The following is a 26,934-nucleotide window of genomic DNA, read 5'->3' on the forward strand; positions in this document are numbered from 1 at the left end:
AGGCAAGTTCTGTAAGCAGTTTAAAGCAGAGGAATCTATCAATTTGTCCTTTCCTCCCAAAGTAAATCGACTCCTTGATTGAGCATCACTTGTTGAGTTACATTATTCATTGATGCATCAGTTTATACAGTTTGTTGTGATATCTATCGAAGAAGCTGTAATTTGGTTTTATCTTTGTCTTCACCGGCACTGGGATGAAGATAGGAATTCTGGCAATGATGGCTAAACAAAAATTATGTAACATTCCAGCAGGTACTAAGAAAACAATTTTCTGAACATACATTATCCTGAACAGAATTATTAAATATAATGAAAAGGAAAGGTGAAAGTAAACAAACAGATCTGTTAACCTCCTTATTTGTTCACATATTAAAATAATCCTCAACAGCTGTTTACCCAATTTAAATTAAAACATTTAAATCATGTGAATAAAAAAAATTCAGATCCATTTTTTCATGAGCGCTCCTCATATATGATATATGATAATATGCACATACAGACATACAACACAAAACAGAAGTTTGTGCACACATAACACAATAATACAAACATAACATAATATTAAAGGCCTTGTAGTTTTCATAGGTGAAATCTCCATTGCAATGTTTAAAAACTCCACAGTCAAAAAATAGAACTGATCAGAAAACATTAACCTAGGTCTGTATGAGCTCAAAAAATAAAATAGAACCTTATGATTTGGGAAAAGGCAATAATAAAATAGATATTGAAAAAAGCATCCTGGTTACCACCTGGGTTTGACTCTTCTTCGGATATCCCATCCTTTTTCCTGTAACTTGCATATGGGTCTGAAGGTATTCCCACAAGCAAGCCTCAAGGTTTTTTATATTTGAAATAGGCTTTAATGGTGTTCATTATTCATTAGCCTTCAGGTGTGGGAGAACCACTGTTGCAGATGTAAGAATAGCCAAGCTGGAGCTCTGGATATCAGCTGTTATGGATTTGAGTCAAATCATCTTCTTTTTGGTATGTAGAAATCGCTTTGGTTAGTCTCTCTGGAATCCAAATTGGCTGCTATTCTCCCTGTGGAAACACACAAACAGAACCCCGACTCCAGAAAATCACTGGGTCAGGACCTTTCCATTGTCCTTTAGAATATCCTTCCAAAGTACCTTAGGCTTATGTACATTTTTTGGATACATATGCCTTTCAGCAGCACTAAGCCCTGATGAATCCAAATTTAAAAAGTTTAGAGTAAAAGGGTTATTTTAAGTTTATCTTTGGGGGATATATACCCCTTTCCAATTCCCTCTTTTTGTTTTAATAAGTACATTTTAATAGTTTGATGAGCTCTTTCAACTATGCCTTGTCCCTGTGGATTGTATGGGATTCCTGTTATGTGAGTAATGCCAAATGATGAGCAAAATTGTTTCAAAGAGGTAGAAGTATAACCAGGACCATTATCTGTTTTTAACTGTTTTGGAACACACACAGTGGCAAAATTTTGTAAGCAATGAGCTATAATATCTTTAGTTTTTTTCTCCGGCATGAAGGGAGCCCATCAAAAATCTGGAAGAAGTATCAACTGTAACATGCAAATATTTTAATTTTCCAAATTGTGGCAAGTGTGTGACATCCATCTGCCAAATGTGGTTAGGTATCAGTCCTCTAGGATTGACTCCAAGATTAACTTGTGGTAAAAAGGTCACACAATTTTGACATTGTTTTATTATTTGTCTAGCTTGTTCCTTAGTTATTTTAAAATGCTTCTGTAAAGTATTAGCATTGACATGGAACCTTTTATGAAAATTTGTAGCTTCTTCTAGTGTAGAGAAAATATGTATGTCATGTGTAGTTTTATCTGCTAAATCGTTGCCCAGACTAAGGGATCCAGGCAATCCTGTATTTACCCTGATATGTCCTATAAAGAATGGATCTTTTCTGTCCCAGGTTAGGCTTTGTATGGTGGAAAACAAAGAGAAAACAGTAGAGAAAGGGGAAATCCTACCAGCATCTTCAAGGGATACTATAACATTAACTATATACTGACTATCAGAAAATAAATTAAATATAGAATCTTTAAACATCACATAGCTTGTAATACTGCATTAAGCTCTACCTTCTGAGCTGATTGTTTGGGTAATAAAAATGTAAAAGTTTGATCAGGGGTAAATACTGCTGCTGTAACATTATTTGACCCATCAGTGAATATATTTGGAGCATTCATGATAGGTGTTTTTCTTGTCATTTTTGGAAAAACTACAGGATGTGAAGACCAAAAAGACAATAAAGGATTAGATGGTAAGTGATTATCAAATGAAACATTAGATTTACACATGATTATTGCCCAAGTATTTAACTTATTAGCTAACTCATCAATTTGATCCATATTATATGGAGTAATAATTTTATTGGGAGAAATTCCAAACACTCCCTTCGCTGCTTTTATTCCTTTGAGTATTAATTGTCCTACAGCCTCAGGATACCTAGTAAGAATAGTGTTAGGAGAATAAGATAAATATATCCACAATAATGGACCTTCTTGCCAAAATACTCCTGTAGGAATATTTTTTGTTGGTATTACAATAAATAATAAATGCAAACTTATATCAATTCTATCCAAATGCATATTTTCCATATATGGTTCAATACTTTTTAATGCCTTTCTTGCTTCAGGCGTTAACATTCGGGGTGAATTTAGATCTTATAGACCTTTTAGGATATCAAATAAAGGTCCCAACTCTCCTGTTGGTATGCCTAGATACGGCCTTATCCAATTTATGTCTCCTAATAACTTTTGAAAGTCATTAAGTGATTTGAGTTGATCTACTCGTATTTGAATTTTTGGTGGATGGACCATGGTTGAGGATAATAAAATTCCTAAATAATTAATTGGAAAATTTAATTTTACTTTATCTATTGCTATCTCTAGATTATAATTTTTTAATAAATTTGTAAGTGTGGCATAACATTCTAGCAATGTGTTTATATCTTTGTGTGCTAACAATACATCATCCATATAGTGAAATATTTGTAGTTCAGGAATTTGATTTCTAAGTGGCTGGATTGCTTTGTTAACATAAATTTGACACATAGTTGGGCTGTTAGCCATCCCTTGAGGGAATACGTTCCATTCATATCTCTGATTGGGACCTTCATGATTTAGTGCAGGGACAGTAAATGCAAAACCTGGACTATCCTCAGGATGAATTGGAATTGAAAAAAAAAAACAATCTTTAATATCTATAGCTAAAACATACCAGGTTTTTGGCAAAGCAGACAATTGAGGAATCCCTGATTGAGCAGGTCCCATAATAACCATCTCATTATTAATGGCTTTTAAATCTTGCAATAATCTCCATTTACCAGATTTCTTTTTGATGACAAAAATGGGAGTATTATACGGAGATACAGAAGGTTGTATATGTCCCTCTGCTAATTGTTGTTTGACCAGGTCATGGGCTGCTTGTATCTTTTCTTTAGTCAGGGGCCACTGAGGAACCCATACTGGTCTTTCCGATTTCCAAGTAATTTTTATTGTCTCAGTGACCCCTTCTGAAAACCCAATCTATGTCTATTTATTCCTTGATCTATTTGAATTGGTGCTGCTATACCTTGTTCTTGTTCTCCTAATCTTTTTTCTTTCCTAAAACTGTGTCTAGCCCTAATAGTGGGTGTATTTGGATTGATGTTATTTGTTAATGTTAAACCTAATTGATGTAGGACATCTCGTCCCCATAAATTTATAGGAAGATGATCCAATACATATGACTGTATAGTTCCTTCACATCCTTCAGGATCCTTCCAATCTAATACCATTGCACTTCTATGGGGATTAGTTGCTACTTCTAGGCCTCAAAGCGTTTGAGTGGCCTGTTGTAATGGCCAATGTTTCAGCCATTCTTGACGAGATATGATGCTAAGGTCTGCACCTGTATCCAGTAGCCCATTAAATTCATGTCCTTGAATATTTAGTTTTAGCATTGGGCGAGAATCTAAATTTAAAGACAGCATAGCCCAATCTACACCTGTGGAGCCTAATCCCCTGGAACCTCTTTCTATAATACTACTGGAAAATTTATCATGTAGGCTGGGTATTATTAATAACTGTGCTATTCTATCTCCTGGTGAAATTACTGATATACCCTTTGGAGAACTAGCTATAATTTTTATTTCACCTTCATAATTGGGATCAATTACCCCAGGACTTATCATAAGTCCTTTTAGAGTAGAAGAACTGCATCCTAACAATAAGCCTACTGTTCCTTGGGGAAGAGGTCCTTTTACTCCTGTGGGAATGATTTGAACTCCCATCTCTGGAGTTAGTGCTGCTCTGGCGGAGGCGCAGATGTCCAACCCTGTGCTCCCTCTGGTTCGTCTGATGAGAGATCTCATGGAAATAATGTGTCCTGGGCACTACCTTGATGGTGCTGCTGGGTTCTTCCACTGCCCCGTATATTTGTGGTCGTGGGCCCTGGAGCATTGGGCCCCCCTGTCCGTTTTTTGGCAATGGAGCTCGATGCCTTTCACCACGATATCATGGGTAAACACCTGGTCCTTGTCCATTTTTTGATAATGGAGTACCCTCTATGGTGGTTTGAGAATGGCATTAATTAGCCCAATGTCTCCCTCTAGGACATCGTGGGCAAATACCCGGTATTCTATTCCTTTGATACCTAGCTTTGTTAAACCCTCCTTCTATGGGGCAATTCCTTTTAAAATGTCCTGTTTGTTCACAATTGTAGCATGTTTTTTTGCCTGGCATCTAAAGCCTGTTGTACTGCAGCTGCCAAGACTTGCCCTTGTTCATTAATATCTCTATATAATTTAATATATGTGTTTAAATCTCCATGTTTCCATGGTCTAATGACCTCTCTGCACCAACGATTTGCTTGCTCAAAAGCCAGTTGTTTTATTAATGGCATTGCTTGTTCTGTATCCCCCAAAACTCTGGCTGTTTGAATAAGCCTATCTACAAATTCAGCATAAGGTTCATTAGCTCCCTGTATTACCTTAGATAATTGACCTTGTAAATCTCCATGTCCTTGTAACGTCTTCCATGCCCTAACTGCATCTGCAGCAATTTGTGGGTATATAGCAGGATCATATTTGTTAATTTGTTGCTGCTGATCCTCATAAAGTCCTTTTCCTAACAACCATATCTAGATTTCTCTGAGGATAACTGGCTGCTGCATATTGCCTAGCCATCTCCGTGCAAAATTCCTCATTGGCTATCTTCCATAACAAATATTGTCCTTCATTTAGTACAGATTTACACATGGTAGCCCAGTCTGCTGGCGTCATGTCCAAGTTGGTAATGGATTCGACCATGCTTACAGTGAAGTGTGCTTGAGGACCATAGGTTGTTACAGCCTCCTTTAACTGCTTCACTGTTTTGAAGTCTAAAGCACGGTGAGTTTGCTGCCCTACTGCCTTCTCAAATACAGGGCATGCTAATCTTTGAGGTCCTGTCTCAGGATCCCTTCTATCAACTACAGGGGTTGAGGGCCACTCAGCTTTCTCCAAAGGTGGAGCTGTTGGTTGAATTCCACCCTCTGGTGATAGAATGGTTTTAGTAGCAGCCTCCTGTTGTAGCTTTTTCCCTATTAGCCCCTTTTCCTTTAAATTTTCTTCTTCTGTCTGACTAGCTCAAGAGACCTTCTCTTTTGCTTGATCTAAAATGTCTTTCTCCATGGTCTGAACCTCTAACAATTTACTTAACACTCTTTCGGTTTGTTTTTCGAACTCCACCAGCACACTCCACACAAGTTCCCCGGGAACTCTCCTGAACGCCACGCGGCTCTTCCAGGAACCACCAACCGGAAATCCCTCCTCTGGCACTTCCCCAACCAATGTGAACTCTCCAGGAATCCCCACAAGAACTCCAAAGTAGCACGAGAACTCCAAAGTAGCAGGCCGAGGCGGAAAGCAAGGGTCTAATATACACAGCTTAACATAACCATTATCATCTCAATGGCTTTTGGCGTCACCTCTCAACCACTCCATTCTGGCAAAAATGCCATGCATCATTCGGACTCAGCTATGGCTCTCAGCAGAGTCTTTCTATGTAAAATGAATTTCTTATGGACAACCTATAGTTGAATCTTTTTTAAAAAAAATCCACAGTAACAAATCTGTCTTCTAATTAGTTAATAGTTAGACCATTCAACTATAAGTGATTATTGACATAGTTGGATAATGTCTACCATGTTTGTGACTGTTTTCAACGATCACACCTATTCTTTGAATTTATATTTTCCCTTCTGTTTTCTTCCTTCCATAGTTTTAATTGTTCCCCGCCCCCCCCCCCCCCCCCCCCCCCGCATGTAACTCTGTTTTTTTCCCTTAACATATTTTATTTGGTGTTCTCTGAGCTTCCTGATTCTACGGTTTAGTGTCTGTCATTAATTTTGGCAAGTCTGTAGACACTATTATTTCAAATATTGTCTTCCTACATTCTCTTTTTATTCTCTTTCTGGGATCTGATTATGTGCTCGTTTTGAAATTATTCCAACGTTCTTGGATGATCTTTCTCTTTTCCTGCTTACCTTTTACTTTCAGAAGTTTATAGTGACCAGTCACAATCGCTGATCCCTTTTGTCAGCTGTGCCAGGTCTAGTGATGATCCCAATGAAGCAGGGTTTGTTTCTGTCACTGTGCTTTCATTTCGAGCAGTTGATTCTTATTTCTTCTTAGAATCCCTTTCTCTAGCTACGCTACCCATCTGTTCTTGCTGGTTGACTAGCTCCTCCACAGAGCCCTTAACATGTTAAGGATAATTTCTTGTCATCACCTCTCTGGTCCGGTACTGGCTTTGTCTCCTCACATCGTAGCTTGTCTTGCCTGTTGAGCATGCTTCACAGTTTTTTCCTTGAAAGCCAGACCTACAGTATGGCATATTGGGAACCGAGGTGGATAGGACTTTGGTTTGCAGACTTACCTTAACCTGACCGGATGCTGGACTGAGTGGAAGTCCATCACAGCTATAGGTGCTAAATACTTTCATGTCCCTCTAGTGTCCTTGTGGCTTTTGTTTATGTGCTTGGTTTCTTTTCTCTCTCTCTCTTTTTCTCTTTCCCTTTCTCTTCTGGCTTCCCTACCTACTCCCTGCTCAGAGAGGCTTTCTGTTCCAGTGCCTTCCTCTGTAATTCTCTGCTGTTGTCCTGGGACCCTGTGGCCGTTTGGTGAGTCACCAAAGTGGAAGGAGAGCGTCTCTAATCTCATAATCAAGAATCAGGCTGTCAGTGGGCCTGAGACTGCAAATTCTCTTGTGCTGTAGCTTCCACCTGCCCTTCACTTGCATTCCAGTGCATTCCCGTGAAAGCCTAACCCGTTGACTTATGATTTTTTTTTAATTTTATTTTTTCTTTCTTAGGTGGCACAGGAGAGCTGCAGGGTCCAGGACTTGGTGTGTGAATGGGTGGAGATCTTTTCCCTGGTGGTAGGCCTTTGTTACTGAGAAGCCGCTTGGCTTATTTCCTGAAGCTTTCCCTTCCTCTGCCAGAGCTGCGAGATTTGCCCTGGAGCCTTGTAGTGAGAACCTGGTGGGTGTCCTGGAGGGGAAGCTCATGCAAGTGGGGAGACCCTTCAAGTCTCTAGAGTTCACAAGAGGTTTTACTCATACTCATGACCAAATGGCAGCAGTTCAGCTGACTTGCCGGTAAGCGCTCCTGCAGCCTGGGGTTCCAGTGCTCCATCTCTCCACAAGCAGAATGCTTCCTGTATCTCTCTGGATTTGTCTGTCACTCCAGAGTTTTGGGGTGCCTGTGTTTTCTGGGACCCCTCCTGTAATAGGTCTAAGAAAGTCACAGATTTTCTGTTTTCTTGCTTTGCTTGACGTGAGCTCGGCAGCCATGTCTTACAAGCTCTTTACACGTTGGCAGTGGACGTGCAGGTCCTTCCCCACGTACTGGTAGGAAGTGTGGGTGTGCTCTCTTGGTTCCTGAGCAGTCTCATTGCCTTGACTTCTTGACACTGCACTAGGATGGCTGGACACTGTCCCATTGACTTTCTAGTCTGTGTTGCTCCTTGACCCATTTTTATGAATGGGCATATTATTTATGGTATATACAAATCAGGTACATATTTATTTAAAAAAATAAGTACAAAATGAAATATAGGAGACAATCTAAAGATTAGCATGGGATCATACTCAGTTTTCCTGATTATGTTTAGGTCAATATTTTTATTATAAAATTTTCTGAGTCCAAAAAGAAGCAAAGGTAATAAAAAGAAAATTTGTCCAATGTCACAAAATAAAATATGTCTAAGGAATACAATCAACAAAATGTAAAGCAGATGTAGTCAGTAAAGCTCACTCACCACTGAGCACCAGATTTCAGGAACTGTTTTTAGAATTCTACTAAAACAAAACAAACAAAAATGAAAGTCATATTGCAGCATTTTACTGTATTTGATATTAATTTATTTTAAGGTTTAGTTACACAAAAAATAAATAAGCATTTGAAGACTTCATGATAGAAGGCAAAGAAGTGAGAGCATGGTCCAGAGTCATCCTAGTTTTCTCACTACATATGGCTGTATAACATAATACTGCAAAACTTAACAGACTGATCATTGAATGATTTCTCCTGAAACTATACCCTACTTAATAGGAGTAGTGTTAAAGTTGAACATTCCTATTAGTGTCAACTAATAAACCACCAGAAAACCTAGTGCCCAAAATATGTCACCATCTCTTCCAGATTAGGAAAAAGCATGAATAATAACAAGCAGTAAGAATCACATCATGCAAGCTTCAGGTAAATGTGGTGTCCGTGGAGGAGCACAAAAAGACAAGTGTGATCTACTCTTGTCTTGGGTTCTACTCAAGAGTCAATAGCAACGATCTGAACTAAGAGATGTCATAGTATTCTGATATACTAAAAATAACATTCTAACCCCAACTCACTAACCCACTGAAACATGGTCAAATATAGCTTCCACAGGGATTGTTTGTTTCCAATGTTAAACACCATGCTCTAATGTCCCTTGGCTGTAATGTCTTTTAGGTCCCTCTGCATATTGCATCTCGGCTGAAGGGGTCGGAGGCACAATGTCCCACGAAGCCGGGAGTCACGTTCTGCTGGTGAGTAGAGTGCGCGTTGTGTCCTCTGTGTAATGTAATGCATGTTTCACCTGAGATACCAACTCTCACCCCAAAGCAGTCTAGGTTGTGCACGTATTGAAGACATCAGTGAGTATTCCTTACTACTGAATTCCTAGTCATGTCATCTGTAAATTCTAAACTTAAGACAGCCTCCTTCACTTTCTTTTCCCAGTCTAATTGTGCCCTTTTAAATAGAGAAAGCTGTCCCCTTCCATTGCTCAGAAAGAGGGTCAATTAGGTATGGGGAGCAGGGGCCCTACGGGAGGGTGCCGAGTAGAAGATTTTAGATATATTACTTATCACGTTTTATTTATATTATACTTCGGAGAGTGAGGTGACTGGTTAGAATGAAGTGGGTTATTTCTAGGCAGCAGCCTTAATATTTATTTTTTTAGTGGAAAGTGTATCAAACTTCTTCACTCAGCTCTTCACTCAGCTCCCTGAAATGTAATTAGATTTGTTTTTAAAAAATAGACACCTTGAAAACAGCACCTAAAAATAACATTTCATAGATACTGGAACAAGAAAGGAATTTATTAAGCCAAGTGGTCCTCAAAGGACATTCAATGAACAGGACTAGGTTACATGTACCTCTCCACAGGGTGAGCTCCTTAAGGGAGGGATCAAACCTTACTTTTGGATCCCTGCGGCACAAAGATTAAATTAATGCTCTTCAAATTGAATTTTGAAATGGTATTTTCTCCTTCGACTGCCTCACAATGGAAGTTTGATTTATTCAGAAGAGTATTCTGTATTTGGAATCGGCCTCTGTAATTCACACGTGTGTAGGAAGTGGCATGAGTGAGAATATCCATATGTATATTGGTCTTACATATAAGTTTGTGTTAAAAGAGGAAAAGAGGATTTTTTAAAAAAATGATTAAAAAATGTATAGCATTCAAACAGCAAGAGATGATTGGGAATTTCATTAGACTATCCTGTGTAATAATTTTCTGTGATTAAAACCAGTCTATTCAGTGGAGGAGAGGAGGAGAAATTCAGAGAGAGCTCTGAGAAGTGCATCAGGAAGCTGGTGTGACAGTGTCTCCGGCCTTCCTCACGTCCCGTCTCTAGCCATCTCTGTGTCTCCTGGGGCGGCCACATGCCCTTCACCTCAGAACTACTCTTGATATTGAAGTATGTCAAAAGGAATTAAGGGAGGAAAGGACAAAGACTGAGAGAGGTGGTAGATGCTTATTCCATGTACTGAAGATGACAAGGACTCAGTAAACAGCGACTGGCCCTTGAAATCAGCGCCCGATAGCCTCAAATACCTACATATTGAGATAATTCATGTTTCCACGAGTGTTTAAATATTCAATCCAGTTCTTGTTCCACATTTATTTTAATAATTCATCATATGGATACCAAAATAAGATAAACTTGTCTAGCTTGGAAAAGAGAGAGCTGATTTTTTTTTGTACATTGCAAAAATAGCAGAGTAATTGCTTTGGGGCTGTGCCCTGTGACATGTATTTATTAAATATCTCCTTTGATGTCAGCTCTAAGCCTGTATAGACTTTTACACTCTTTTCAAAGACACATTTTTCAGTAAATATAGTCCTTGTAATTTTAATAGTGACAAAAGGGAAAAGAAAATCCACCAAGTCCATATCACCAATTTGTTACAAATGTGGCATAAAAGTTCATATTGAGAGTAAACTGTATTTTATTCGGCATCAGGAAAGCAGGGCTATTTTCATTCTCGTTGCTACTCCTGGGTATTTTATAAACTTCTTCTGGCTCAGGGGATGGAAAATCCCATACATTGTTCATGACTTTGGTTGGACCCACCCACAGGAGGACACGTTAACAGGACCGAGTGCCGGATCCAGGGTGCACAACTGAGAAACCCACTGTCTAGTGTTAGAGGGGTCCCCACTGTCCTTAAAGGCTTGAATCTCTAGGAGGAAAGAAACTTGTAAAACAAATTCATCTAATAATAAAGTAATCAGGAAACCCAGCCGATGCGGTTTGAGAAATGGATTTTGTAAATGTACTTCTAGGCAGGTCTAAATCCCAGGGACCGTGGTTGATCACAGGATAGAACATAATAAGGGAAGCCACATATTGCTAAATCAGTGTCCAATTGCATGCATTTGCCAAATATTTATTTTCAATATTTTTCTTTGGTTATTAAAGAGTGAGTAGAGGGTTGGAAGAAAACCCATTATCTAGTTGTATCCCCAAATAAAAGTCACTTACATTCTCTGGCTATCTCTTCACTAGAAAATAATGTGTTGATCTCTAATGTCACCTTCAACGTAATATGCTATGATTCCACCAAACCAGATTCAACATAAGAGAAGTTAAATTACATTATAAGATAGGGTTGGGAAAACACTGGAAATACATAATAAATTCTCAGTAACCTTACATTTAATAAAGGGCTTTCTTTTACTTTATTTTGAAAATAGCAAGCTAATAAGTGAAGGAATGAGTAACATTTTAAAGGTCAGCAGAGTATGATTGTCAGAATTCTGTTTAATTACATAGTTACATGTCATCACATAATAACAGAAATGTAAGAAAATCATTTAATATTATAGTGCTAGCAATATTAAATAACCCATGGGTTTTGTAAAACCACCAATTTAGTTGTTCAAGGTCTCAATCATGCAAAATGTTGGTGTAAAGTAATATTTGGAACTGCTTTATCTTTTTTTTAAAGTGGTGAAGCAAATTTTGATATCGAACAACTATAAATTTTCCTCCTTGTTTCAATATCATTTGTAAATTTCTTGGAATTATATAAGAATATAAGACATTGAGAACAATAGATTAGGTTTATCAATTAAGGACTGATATATGTATATAGGTATATACATATATATGTATACTATAAATTCAGAAGAATGTAATTCTTCAACTATGTATTTCATGTATTTTAATCAAGGGGAAAAATCACACAGACATCTTTAAAAATAATTGAATTTCCTAATTTTATTATTGCCTCATTATTATTTTCTGTTCTGCCAGAAATTCACACTTAGGTTCCAGGGACAGCTATTCCTTTGCATTTCATTCCAAAAAAAGTGGCCCAACTAGTATTTAAGTACAGAGTTCCCCCGGCTGTCATTTATCTGGAATAAATTAAAACTGAAAAGAAAGTGTGCCCGATCATATATTTTCCAACAGAAGAAAATTTGTAATGGGCGTTTTATTTCTTGATAAGGGCTTAATTTCCAATGCCATTTTAATCAAAATGATCATCAATATTTAGCCAACCACAAATGACATCCCTTTATAATGTACAATATACTATTTCACAAAGTATACATAAATTAATTAAATAGAGCTTTACAGAAAGCAAATATATATAACTTAATACAGTTTGGAGATTCCTAGAGATAAAAATTTTGCCAAGATAAGGTAATTCTATGTGGATCTAAAAAGAAAAAAGATAACTACAGTGGAACATAAGAGTGGGTCAAAAGCAAAATGTGTGTGTGTGTGTGTGTGAGAGAGAGAGAGAGAGAGAGAGAGAGAGAGAGAGCGAGAAAGCTGGGGTGCAGGGTGCTGAGATGAAGCAGCCACTGCAGATCCGGGGAGGTCTCCTGTCCTCTGTAGTGATGACATCACTGGCCTCCATGTCAGGGAGCGGACTGACTCTAATGTACCGCCTGGTGTAACGGAAAGATAGAGTGGCTCCCAACTGGAAAGAACCATACACTCCATTACAGTGGGGCTCCTCCCAAATGTGGAGCTGTAGCCCCCCTCCTTCCATTCTTCACACACACACACACACACACACTTTTGGCAAGTGTTAAGCATTGTTTCTTGAGCTACGCAATGGATTTGTGAATCTGAATTTGAATCCCTGAATTACTATTTCTTATTGCCCTGGATTATCTGCTTCTGATTCGTATTTACTCTCAAGGGTACTCCTATCTTTTAGTTCTTCCTTTTACTCCCTTTTCAGCACCTCTGTCAAAGAGTCAGTGGTTGGGACTACCACAGAAACCCTCTCAAGGTGTTTTCTTAGAGAGAAATTCTACAGGGACTTTGAAAGATTAAGTCATATCTCAATCTTCTTCTTTGCCTGAATTCAAGTTTTTAAACTTCAGCTGTGTGGTAAGAAGCAATGCTTTTGAGACCGTGGGTCTCTGGGGGGAATTAGGATTAAGTTCCAAGGATGGCACCCTGCAGAATGCCGCAAGCCGCCCTGCTCTGCTGGGTGCAAGGTTCTGCATCTACAGAAAGGATGGGTTTCATGCTCAGTCCCTCATCACACCATAGGTGGGAAACAGAAAGGAAGTTAATTGTAATAGCTACTAAAAGTGGGCCCCAAATAATGATTAAAAAGCTTATATCCAGTTATTCTCCTGACAACCAGGATGTGGAATACAGACTTGGGAAATAAACATAGAAGATACATTAAAAGAAATCTTTAGTATGTAAATGGAATTATTAAAAGAAATATTTCTATAATAAATGAATTTTTTCCTTTCCATCAAGTATTTACAAGATATTAAAACCTTAAATCAGGGGAATATGTCTGAAAATTACAAGTTAAATATTATTTAGTAAGTAAACTAATTTTAACATAGTTCTTATTTATACAAACTTCAGTTAATTTAAATAATTGCTTAGTGAAGTTTATAAGGAAAATTTGATGTGTAAGGTATTTTTTTGTGTGTAAGGTATTTGTAAAAAAATTCATCTTTCAAACTTCTTCTGAGAATGGAAGATTGTGAAGTTCTCATGAAAAAATGTAGCCCTGATTCATCAATTGTCTAACAAAATTATGATAAATATCATAAATAATGACATCCTAAAGTGCTGTGGAGGGATAAATATGGCAAATAATAATCATAATTAAAATATGAAGAATTCGTAGGACTGAGAAATACACACTCCTATTTAATTTTTTTTTTTAGTTAAACTATTACTTTAGGATAAACCAGAAGAGAGAGAAGAAAGGAGGTCACAAAAGGATGTAGGAGGTATTGAGGAGTGAAGCTGATCAAATTATATTTTTATATATGCACTAATATGCCACAGTGAAACCCATAATTTTGTATAATTAATATGCACCGAAATATCATATATTGAACTGCAAAAAATAAGTTTGGATTTTAAATAAATAACTGGATAACAATTTGAAAGTAATAAAGCTTATGCCAGTCATTTACAACCTACAAGGTTAATGTAATGTTCCAGAAATTCTCTTTAGGGATATAGCTGGTAGTATGTTCAAAAAGAACAAGAACAACTCAAAGACTTAAAAGGACAAGGCTTATTTATTATGAGACCTCGTGGCATTTCTCAACTCCCACTATGTCTAAATGGGAGACAAGCTGGGGCTGAGGAAACATTTTTGGACCTGGGGCTTGGAACTAGGTTGTTTAATTTTTTGCCATTGAACAAATCATGGGTTTCAACTCTCTCTTGAGGGAAACATAAAATGAGACCTTTATGCTGCATCACCTTTAAGATGGCCTTAAGAACTGGCTAACATTCCACCTGTTTCAAGAATGTGTCCAGCATCTCATGATACTTCCACGAGTGTATACACACTATCTAAAGCTTCTTCTTTCAGAATGATGGTACAAATGGTACAAGGTTCATAGTCTTAATTGAGAAAGTAGGATTTGCCCAGTTCCACAGATTTGAAGGTGGGTAATCTTGAGTATGTTTATGAAGATTGCACCCATGAGGTTGCTGATGTCTTGCCACATGTTTAGACTCTCGCCAGGCTCACTGATAATGTATCTTCACAAGCTACCCAATGAGGTTGTCCATGGAGAAGGTTTTCCATGGGGACCCATTCTTTTGTGTTAAATTTTTTTCACAAATGGAAAGAGGCATATTGGCTGGCAAACTGCTTGACCACCTCCCTGTGGTCAAGGTGTAATGCAGCAGCCATGTCTTCTTTCAGCAGCACACTTAGCAGCAGATGGCACTAGAAAAGAAGGCCACACCATGACATGAAGCTAGGTCAGAATGCTAGGAAAGTAGGGTCCAAGTGTTACTCTGGACGTTTCAATGGACTCTTTATTGTTTTGTTTTACCAAAATTGTCCTCCTGAATAGTGACCACCCTCGTTATTCCTTCCACAGGAAGTTTCATAGCCTGCAGATACATTCTTTATAAATTTCATAGGCTAAAAATTCACTTGTGTGGCATATCACCCATTGTCATAACTACTAATGCATACCCAGAGGCAAATTTTTACTTATTTTTGAGAAGGTGGTGTTCCAGAACTTATTTAATTAATGATTGATAAAGTAATTAGAAATTCCAAGATATTGATAGACATGTTAGTAGAATTGGGGAAAATGCATAATCTTCACTTTGGACAGTTTTTAATGTAATTTTTTGTGTGAAACATGAAGTATTACAAGGCCTAAAGTTCACCCCCATTGAATATTGCCTGCTGATTGTGCTGTTATGATGGTCAAATCTGGACTATGTTATAAGAATATAATCACTGTAGCTTGTTTTCACTATAGAAATAAAGGCTGGCTTTTGTAAAGGTTCCAATAATCAAGGGAGTAAGGTACTCATGCTTTTTTACAAAGTTTTCTGAGGTATTGACCAAAGACGGGGGCTAGACGTCAACCTTTATGAAATATTTTTAATATCTACTATAAAGATACCACATGCAATAAACTGGATCAGTAGAAAGCACTACTAACAGTGTTAAGTTGTTTATCAGTCCATTGTGTCTATGTTGGACAGAAGATATAAGTGACTGGCCATTTTATTGGTGATAAATGATTTTCAAACATAATTGCCTGATGAAGACACAGAAGAATTATACAAGATACCAGGACTAGTACTTTAGATACTGTTTGGTGAAAGAGGTGTGGCTTAGTTTTAATAAATAGATTTCACTTTATTTTACATGCTCTATCAAACAGCATCTTCCCTAATATATAGTAAATATATATTTCATATTTTTTCAAATTCAAATTGTAGCAGTGGTCAAAACATTGATTCATAAATATTTCCAACCTGCATAAATAAATTAGTTCTGAGTGCCTATCGTTTGTTCAATAAGTAAGTGAAAGATCTGTTTTATTCTCCCCTTTCCCCAGAATAATGAACCATTGGGTCAAGTTCATTTTGTTCTATTCTGCATTTTAAATGGAATGTCATGGGTTGGCCATGTGTACTTTATAATCAGAAGAAAAAAAAAACTAGGAACATAAAAACAAATCCCCTCATCTAATCCTTCTGTGAACTGTGTAGGTATGCTTCTAGTCTTTCTCTGCCATTAGAAGAGACTTCACTATGTACCCTGAATTCCTTCATCATTGGTCTTTTCCAACCAGGTGTAAAAATGGTGCCAGCTTCACTCATCTGTACAGATCTGGGAGAAACCCCAACTGAGTCACTTTCAAAAGGAGCCCAAAGATGTCTTTGGTTCATAGCAATCCCTCTCTTGTAACAAAAAGCCGCATGTATATTAAAGATACAGTATCTAAAAGGAGAAAGACCTTGAAAAATTCAGTGGCATCTTCATTCACAAATGTATGAGCTCAGTGGAATTGAGCACACGTCCATGGGCATTCTGTCACTCCAGTGGAACTGATTCTATGAAAGTCCAAGAGAGCAGTACAAGCATCTTGCCATCTTTGGTTTTGTAGATGATTCATCGGCTTGTCATTTTTATTTCAATGACAGTGCCTTACATCAAGTGTATTAGGTTACTGTAAATTCTCTCTCCATAGCAGTTTTGACTTCACTGTAATTGTAAATATATTTTGAGAGGATGCTAGAATAAAGCTCTAAAAAGGTATTGTGAGGAATTTTATAGCATTATTCTCATTGTGATGAGATTGTGCTAAAGATTTGGGAAGCCAATTTCTCTTTCACATACTCTTTTGGTGACATTATTTTCAGAAAAAAAATGGCCCAAGGTTGCGCCTGATCTTTGGTGCCTTTTACTTAATGCTTACTGGCAACGATCAGAACCAAACTGTGTTCCTGAAGGAACTTCATGCCGATGTTTGTCTCCCACCAAAGAGACACAAGAGCAGACTCGTGTAATTAGCAGAATCCCCCTGGACTCGCTGTCTGTGCTTCTGGCACATTAATAAAGCTGAGACATGAACCAGGACCCCTGAGGGCCTTTCCCCATAAGTCCCTTGTGGAAACTTGTGGTTGTCTGAGCAACAGCTCGACTGAGTGAGCCGGCCAGAGCCCCTGTGTGTTGGCCGCACTAGGAACTGTGCTGAAGTGGTCTCAGCTGGGAGCTGCTCTGGTGGATTTGACCAACCGGCATTTCTAAGGCAAATGCCATGTGCTAAAGAAATTCAGAGATGTTAACCCCAAAGGCTGGAATTTCAGGAAGGCCGTATCCTTGAAAGAAACCGGTCATCTGCTCCTCTGCTGTATCAGCAAAATTCGCAGTGCGGGGTGTTTGGGTAATATTTTTCTCTCCCTGAAAGCGTAGTGCAATTATTTTTTGCAGCCACATTAACTCTTATGATTAGCATCTTGATGGGGTTTTCATACCTAGTGACCGATTCAGAATCTAGGTAGTGGCTTAAGTGCACGTTTATCAAGGAGGAATGAAGACCATTTTTACTCAGTAATTATTCATTGAAATGAATTGCCAATCAGCTCTTAAGCTATGTTTAGGGATAAAAAAGATTCTAGCAGAGATTAGCAAAAAATGTACCCTTTCTACATAGATAAACCTCGATAGTTTAACATATTTTACTATTAAGAAAAATAATCAAGTTTTCATCTTGCCTAATTGGACTTGCCAGTTTTTTAAACCCACCCAGGAGTCCTTGAGAAATAACCATCTTAGAAACATGGCGTCAGATGACTCGGGCAGAATAATTGCTCTTTTTACTTTAAGACTCAGGACAGATATACCAATGTCGATCTGAATTAGCCAAACTTCCTCAATTCACACAAAAATCGCCACTTTCCTTTAAACCTTACAAGTCTATTTAATGCAGGGCTTAAACATTTGTATGTGATCCACTTTCTCTTATAATTCCAGACAAACCTTGTCCAGCCCAAGAAAAAACAAAGCCCAGTCAGTGCTGGTCACACAATAAGTTACAAGCCCCCAGTGGCTGTGGATCGTCATCTACAAAATTTTAGATCTCAGTATCTGCAATCCAGGACCTGTTGTACTCTTGACCACAAAACAGCTGAGTTCTTTTTTAAGTGTTTTTGTTTCTTTCTCGAACAGTTTCTCACGTGGAGACTCCTTGGTCCTCTGAGGGTAAATGGAAGCTGGTCAGTGATCACATCGACTCTTCCTCGCATGGCTCAGGTGGACAGCAGAGGGGAGAAACATCGAGAACAGCAAGGCCACATGGACCAGACGGCGAGACGCCGCCAGGGGTGGGACAGCTGGGCTGGTTCTCCTGCTTCCCAAAGCATTTCCCTTCCATATTTACACTGCCTGTCTCACAGGAGCAGACTGGACTACCTAAATACTGTTGCTAAGGAGCAGCTGTGTTTAAATAGCACTATTTTAGAAATAGCTATTCAATATAACGATCTGAGTTTTAATGCAACGAATTGTAGTTTTCAACAATTTAAGTGAGCATACCTGTCACCCCCAGCATGTTGGATATATACTTGTGGTAGATAGATGGATATAGTGATATCCATATCTATATTTGTCTACACACACACACACACACACACACGAGCTACAGGGCCCTGCTCAAGAGAGAGTGCTCTAATTTCATCTTCCCTTAATTGTCATTGGTCCTAGTTCTGTGTTAACTTAGAGTTAAGATGCCACTTGTGGAGCTCACTGGATTTGTCCCTGTCACAGAGTGGGTCATGGCTAAGTCCAAGGACAGACCCTGTGCTCAGACAGGAGGACTGAACCAGGCACTGGAGGGGCCCGTTCCCAGGCACAGCCCAGTGCGGGCAATGTCCCCCAGTGACCAGGCTTCTGCTACTGTCAGACCCAAAGAATTTTGCTTAAATGACTGTTCATACGATTTGGATTCTATTTTTGTAAAACACAGATTCCCCCATAGAAATTCAATAAATAAAGGACTTAACCGCTGAATCAAGGAAGCGAACTCCAGTTTTTAACCTTCCCGTGGGATTGGGCGAGACCTGGCCCGCGTCAATTGGTACTGCAGGTGGTCTTCCAGGAGGCGGAGGGCGCAGTGACCCTCAGGCAGGTCCAGGGCAGACTGTCACCGTGGCCGCTGGGTGTCATTGGATGAGGCTGGCGCTGTAGCTGAAGCCATAGCTGCTGGACCGCGACAAGGGCTGCTGGGTCTCCTCGCTCTGTTCAGGGGCATAGCTGGGAAACGTCTGGGCACGCGACATCTTGGAGGCACCAAAGCCATGACCTAGAAGGCAGGAAAGGAGAGCCGTGCTGAGAAGCAGATTCAGCAGAGCAAGGGATACTGCAAAAGCCAATCACACAGCAAGACTCCAGATCCATGGAGATGAGCTACCCGTGTGGAAGCCGGTGAGAGTCTGGAGACCTCTGTGTCTCCATCTTTCATGAGTTAAAAGTCTTGTAGTCAGGGAACAGGGCTTCCCCAAGTGTATCCCTCTGAGAGTTCTGGATGCCAGAGAACTAGGTACGTTCTGTAGGGATCTCAAACTTCTGTCCATTAACTTTTGAAAGAAAAGCGGGAAAGCTTTTCCCCCCAAGGCTGCTTTTGATGGAGAGCCTGTTAGGGGTTTTCTTGGTTGGGTTGTCCCTGTCACTGAAGCATGGTTCACCAAAATGATAAGCCTTGATGGTCACTAAAATGGCCTAACACTTGGATCTTATGCAAGTATATTTAAAAAGGCTTGGACTGTTCAGAGATAGCTTTGTGATGAGAACATGTCAACTGCAAACCCAAATGAAAGTGGTCCCTGAAAACGTGTCCCAAGGTCAAAATGTGTGGAGAGAGTGTGCATGAGGACGTTCCCATGTACTTCCCAGTGGCTGCCTCATCCTTTCTGAGCCAGTAATTATTCTTCATGCTTGAGGATGATTTGTGCTACTGGAAACATTGATCTAGCAAGGCAGAGTTTAGATTATACTCAAAGGAAGAGGTGTCTTCCATTTGATTTGTATGTTCTCCGATCTCTAGAGTGAGAAACGCAGAGAGGACAATCTGTTCGCTCAGGAACATGGAATGTCTCATTGTGGATTCAGTGTCTCTGTCTTCTGCAATGTCATAGGCTTGAAGCCATTGTCATGTATGTTGATTCCTCAAGAATACTCTTGTTGCATGGGGAACTTGGGATTCAGGGAGGACACCAAGGGAATTGGGTAACAAAGGGCTAATTAAAACTGGTAGAAAGAACGGCCTAAATGTTAACATTGTGAGAGAGAGAACTCTTTCCTTCTGGATAAAAACATTTTAGCTTCATTGTTTGCTGACCCTCTTGCTGACCCTCTTGCTGACTGAGCAGGGAAATCACAACAGATAGTCACTGGCAGATCTGGGGAAGGAGAGGGTGGGGGCAGTTCCTCCTTCCCCTCCTGGCTCACGCCTCCTGCAGGGTCTTCCCAGCTTCCAGTACCTTCTGCCTCTTCGGCTCCTGCACTTCCTCTCGGTCTCCTAGGGTCCTGAAGCCCCTTTTCCTCCCTGGGACCCTCAGGTCTGATGGTGGCCAGGCCTCCCACTGTGAGTCCCTCACAATTCCCCAGGTTTCCTGGACTTTGCCCACAGCTCTCCAAAAGTCCTTTCTTAAACTCTCTTTGCGTCTCCACTGAGTGTGTGTTCCCTCTCCTGCAGGACCTTGGTGCCACAGTGAAGGAAGAACAACAGGGCAGGGGGGGACAGGGCGAGAGAGGGCCTGGAGGGCCGGTAAGGGAAGCTTTAGGGGTGCGAGGGCTGGCGTTTGGACAGATCAGAGGGGTTAGACCAGGAGAAGTCAGGTCAGGATGCCTGGGGCTTTGACACCAGGAGCATGTGGGGCCTCTTGTACTGTGTGGCTGGCAGCTGACTTTAAGGTACTCACTTCTCGTTGGGTTTCTCAGTTTCCTTATCTGCAAATTCTAGATGCTAATAAAGCCACTTAGTTTGTATGACCTTTAGACTATTAAACCAGAGAGTTGATCCATGCTAAGTACTGCCATTCTGCTGAAGGGATCCAACACCATGGCGGTCTCCAAACTGCCCTCCAGGGCAGCTGGGGATGGCCTCTCTCAGGAAGTGGCATTTGGCATGACTTTATATGGCCAAGTTCTGATACACTGATTTGATAGGGGAAGAGGCATCAACATTTTAGTGATTTTATCCCCATATCTTAACATTTATATTCATAACCAGTGATATTCCATAGTTTCTCTAAGTGGGAATCCTGGTATTTATCAGCCTAAAGCAGCTAGACAGTCTGATATTAAAACTATATTCCTGGCCTTGGTTCTTATTTATTTATTCTTATTCCTATTATTTTTAAAGTTTTAGAAATATCTTTAACTCACATTACTTTGTGGGCTGAAAGCTAAAAATTCGATAATTCACTTCACCAATGAACACGTTTTATCCTAGAATGTTGAGACTAACAGGTGCATCATGCAACTAACAGTCACCAATCATGGACAACATCGTACCAGACCCTGTGGGAAAGGTCCCCTGTGGAGAGAAGGCACCTGCCTCTCTGGTTGGCAGGCTGCTGGGGAATGAGGGTCAGACCAAGAGCAAGAGACGGCACCAAACCAAGAGTCCACAGGGCTTCCCTGGCGATTCCCAGGAGGAAGCTGGCGGAGCTTACGGGAGCTGCATCCCAGAACCACTTAGGTCACGAGGACAACCAGAAGGACTTCCTTCCTCAGAGTGCACACTTCCCCACCACTGCCCACACAGCCTGAGTTCTGCTGTGCGGCTCTGGCTTCGTGGTCCTGATGGGAAGAGCACCCTCTCCAGAGCAGACCCACAGCGTGTAGGAAGACCTGGGGCAGCCCGGCTGCAGCCAAAGTTGGTTCTCCTCCTCCTTCCGCAGAGTGGGACCATCTTCCCGTCACTCCTTCTGCCCCCCAATACGCCCCCACCCCCTGCCGGCTTCCTCCACCATCTCCCTGTGCTGTCTCTCACTGGTGTCTTTCAAATGTCATTCTGTTTCAAGGTCAGCCTTGTCCTCTTCACCTCTTCTGTGAGTCATTTCTAGTCTAATTGGAAATGAATTCATGATTTTTCTCTCTTCAACTGTTTATTTACAGACAACTTACAAATTATGCTATTTAATGCTTATCACAAAAACAACACACCTCAATCAGAACAGAACACATAAAGGCTTTACAAATGCTGTTTGATTTTGGCAGAGTGAGTGTGTGAACAAAAGAGAGAAATAATTAAGCATTTTCTCAACATTCATTTGAATCCTGCCCTGAGGCACTATTGATGAAAGCGAAACAAAAATCCACTCCCCAAGCTTAAATCAACTTTGTTCATCTGTGATGCCGAGATAGCAGCAATCGCTTCCTGAACTTTCCCCTCCAGTCCCCCTTAAAGACAAATGGTTGAATCTGGACCCCCCAGGAATCTGAGGGGAGAAAATTTGTAATGGATTGTTCTATTTCTTAATAAGGGCTAATTTCCAATGCTGTTTTTATTAAAATGATCATAAGTATTTAGCCAACCACAAATGACATTTGTTAACAATCATGACTCTATTTTAAAAGTTCTCTTAAATTTTGATTTTGATTCCATTGTGTATTCATGTTTGTTTTAATAGAAAATAACATTTTCTACTATATTTTCAGGTAATGTTGACAAACTGGGAAAAAAAAAACCAAACACAATGTCTTTACCTGGTGGTTTCTTTGAAACATACCCCAGCCTGCCAGCTTCTCCATATAGTATGTACGCAGGCCCCAGAAACATAATCCCATTCCATAAATAAGGAAATCTACTGGATACAGAGTCTTTTGAAACATTCGCTTTATTATAATAGAATTATAGGAAATCACCCCAACCCAATTCTGGGAACTCAAGAGTGTCATACAAGAAGGGCAAGGTTCCCTGCTGTGCTGTAAAGCATCCAAAGTGGTAATGCAACTGGAGAGTTGCAAATGTGGTAGAAAAGAGCAGCTGAATGGGAAGGCAAGACAGCGGTTCCCACTCTGCTCAGAGAAAACAATCAGGCCAACCCATGACAAGGTCTCCCTCCAGAGGAGTAGGGAGGTCCTGGGCCAAACAGAGGCCTCGCTGAGCAGGGCATTTTGGTGGGTTCTGGTTTTTCTACTCTTTCTTCACATGTCATCTAAGGAAAATACTCTTTGTAGGAAGTCAGGGGATCCAAGACATAGAATATGTGGCCATAATTGGCAAAGGCAGTGGACCAAGTAGAGGTGCTGCATGATTCTCTGTGTGTCTTATGAATTTGCTAGGTCTGGGGATGATGAAAGGGTGCTGTTCCCTTGAATAATAAAATATAATGAAAACCCAAAGTGCAAAATAAACAGGAAGCAATGTTCCTCGGAAGGAAGGGAAGTGTCGAGCGTGAGAGCGCTGGCCACCACTGGTCCTGGAAGGTGACAGCAGAGACTGGGTTCCTTCTTGACCAAGAGCTCTGGCCACCAGCAGGACTGGAGCAGGCCTGGACAGGGAGGAGGCGGCAGCAGGAGGGTCTCTGGGGTTCTTGGCTGTAGTGCGTTGGGGGCAGTGTGGTGTCCATGGAGCACTGAGCACTTGCATGCTAACCTTGCAGCTTGGAGAAAGCTGAAGTGAGACCAGGGGTAGCAGCAGTGCAGGGCTGGCCACAGTGTCTGAGCAGACTTGCCCCGTATTAATTACACGTAGAAACGCCAGGCACACTGCCCACATCCCTCTGTAACTGTATTTGAATTTTACTCAGTTTTTTTCAAGTTCTAACTCCTGCTAGACTCTGTTTCCTTTTGGTCATGGTGCTCTCCTCTCATGCTTCTGAACTCCCCTGGGGATTCCAGAGGTCAGTGGCTTTGTGACCTTGAACACTTGTGTTGGGGTATCCAGGTTCATTTCAGCACACTGGAGCCAAAGGGGAGCTACGATCCCTGGTTTCAGTCTACACAGGGAATGATTTGTAGAGTCACAATATAACAACCACTATTCACTGAGCACATGTTTTGGTCTAGATCCTGTGCCAGGTACCTTGGAAATACTATTTTCAGAAATCACCTCAACCCCAGCAGGTGAGATTACATTCTATGTGCCAACGGGACTGGGTTCAGGAAAGCCCTGATGGCAGGTAAAACATGATTCTGAGTGTGTCCATGATGGCGCTTTTGTTCAATATGAGTGCTGTAATCAGTGCGCCAAAAAAAACCCAAAACAAACAAACAAAAAAAAAACCCTGTCTCAATGAGGGTGGGCATCCAAGCCTTCTGGACAGAACAGAGAGGAGGGGGAAGGCAAGTCCTTTTTCTGAGCTGGGACATCTGTCTCTGTCCTGGTCCTCTGGCCTCCACTGACTTAGAGCACCGGCTGTCCCGAGCCTCCAGCTTGCCGTGGGCAGGTTATCAGATGTGGCCTCCATAACCACATATGCCCATTCCTAGAATAAAATGCCTCATCTACCCACTGTGTCCTGTGGGCTCCGCTTCCCGGGTGAACTCCGACTAGCCCTCAGCGTCTTGGTTTACATGAGGGAAAAGCAAAAGGAAGACCTAGGGGTGCTTCACAGCAGGCCGAACCAGGTGGGAAGGCACCTCTGGGTCCCGCATGCAGAGGTGGACACGCTGCCCTGGACAGCGGCTCCATCACCACAGACACATGCTTTAAACACAGGTCTCACTGCACAATTCACAGGGTTGAAGAAGTGGCAGCTTTCACAACCCAATCCCTAAAGACTTGACAGGAGTACCTCTGAAATAGTGAGGTGGTTGGAAAAGAACAAGAGCCATCAAAGCAGCAAAGCTATCGTGGTTTGCTAGGGCTGCCCTACAAAACACCGCCGGCGGCCACTCAACAGGGAACACTTATTTTCTCACAAGTCTGGAGGTCACAAGTCAGGGGTGGTCAGGGGAGTTTCCCTGAGGCCTGTGAGTGAGGTTTCTCTTTGGGTTGCAGGTGGCTGTGGGCGTCCTCAGGCCTGCCCTTCTGTGTGAGCAGGCCGTGTCCTCCTCTCCTTTCTGAGAACTCTGGTGTGTTGGAGGTTAACCTGCCCCATGATCTAATTCTACCTCAGTTAACTCTTTAAGGGTCCTGTCTCCAAAACACTCACTCTGGCAATTCAACCTATGTGTTTTAGGGGGACACAATTTAGAGTCCATAACAATCTATAAAAGATAGAGTTGGGAATATAGCTCAGAGCTAGAGTATGGATAGGCTTAGCACATGTGAGGCCCTGGGTTCAATCCCCAGAACCATGAAAAAAAATTAACAGTGGTTTTATGTTACAAGGTTTCTAATATAAAGTGTCAAATTGCATTGTACCATACATTTTTCTACCTAGTAGATGTAAAAGAACTTACTCTCTTAGTGTTAGATTGATCTGAATATTATTGGATTTTTAAAAATATTTTTTCTCAAGTTGAAATATGAACAACTGCATCTTGTTTAGTTAATTTCCTTTTGCTGCATATTTTTTTCTGGTAGTAAAATCTTAGTATGTTCTGGGCTTTATGTCTTGATATCAAGTTTTCATTGCAAAAATATTAAAAATTTCTTATACTGTTGCAATTTTTTTTCCTGCTACCTTTAGCTCTTTAATTAAACTTGTTTAATGTCCTATGCAGTGCAGATGTGCTGGGAGCAGGGCGAGTCCCTTGGTATCTGTGTGCATGGGTACACACACACACACACACACACACACACACACACACACACACACAGTAATACCCACCACAAATCTCGTCCATGTAACCTGCCTTTGTCCTTTTTAGAATTTTTTAGGCAGTTCTCTTTTCCTAGTGTTGAAAGGTTCATGATAATATTTCTTGGTGTATTTGTTTTTCAAAAACTTTATGAATTTTTTTTTCAATCAAAGAACAGATGTCTTTCATTTCTAGGAAATATTTCTAAATTATTATAATTTTCTATTAATTATTTAACTTCTATTTTCTCTGTTCTCTCTTCCACCTCTGTTTTCTTTTTCTGGGTCATCTATTTATATGTTCAAATGGTGTATCGATCTTATAATTTTCTAATCTTGTTGTTTTTCACTTTCTTTTTAATGTTTTTATTAGAAAATTATAGCCATGCGTAATATCATGGGTCATTTTGACGTGACCAGGCTGCATGGGGTATAGACGGCTCCACTTCAATCCCCTCACGTTCTCCCTCCCCCGTTCTCCTTCCTCTGCTCTATGGATCATTCTTCTATCTATTTGTAGTTTTTTAAAATTAGTGCTGTATAGATATACCTAAAGGTGAAACGCACTGGGGCATATGCACACATGCACAGAGCCTAACTTGGTCAGTTCCACCCCACTGTCCCTCCCTTTTCCTGATCCTCCTCCCTCCCCATCAGTCCCCTTCCTCTCCCCCACTCATCTCCCTGCACTGACCCCCTCTGTCAGTTCTTTTTTTCCCCATTCACTGTCTTTTTCTGCAGCTTTATTTTGGGGAGATTTGTAATTTGCTCAGACTTACAGAAATAAAATTCTACCACTCTGTGATTTGCAAGAGCTCTTCTTTCCCTTCTCATTTTCTTCCTACTTTCTCTTTTCTTTAATTTACTAGCAGAGTAAAAAATTTACTAATTTTTTAGCAGACATAAATTGCATACATATTATCTATTAATAATGGGACTTCTACCTACCCAGAGACCTTTGTTTATCTCATAAGTGGACATCTAAGTATTCTTTCTCATATCCTTAAACAGAAAATTTTTTGCAGGAAAATACTGCACATCATTCAATTTTATGTAGTGGTCAGACCACAGATATAAAGAGACTGGTGGTTTAAAAACACTGAAAAGTATCAGATAATGATGTAGCTTATTATACTTTGATTTGCTTTAAAGATGGTTTAATTTGAATCAATGGAATTACG

General features: G+C 40.3%; 1 protein-coding gene across 1 annotated transcript in view; it reads right to left on the reverse strand.

Annotated features, from left to right (window-relative positions):
* Positions 1–19,219: 19,219 nt before the first annotated feature.
* Positions 19,220–26,934, reverse strand: part of Dok6 (docking protein 6) — a 363,063-nt gene continuing 355,348 nt past the window's right edge. Inside the window, exon 8 of the mRNA XM_077105642.1 lies at positions 19,220–19,359. Within this exon, the coding sequence (XP_076961757.1) occupies positions 19,220–19,359 (140 nt within the window). The remainder of the gene's footprint in view (positions 19,360–26,934) is intronic.

Source organism: Callospermophilus lateralis, chromosome 17, assembly GCF_048772815.1.
Source record: "Callospermophilus lateralis isolate mCalLat2 chromosome 17, mCalLat2.hap1, whole genome shotgun sequence".
Classification (NCBI taxonomy): Eukaryota; Metazoa; Chordata; class Mammalia; order Rodentia; family Sciuridae; genus Callospermophilus; species Callospermophilus lateralis.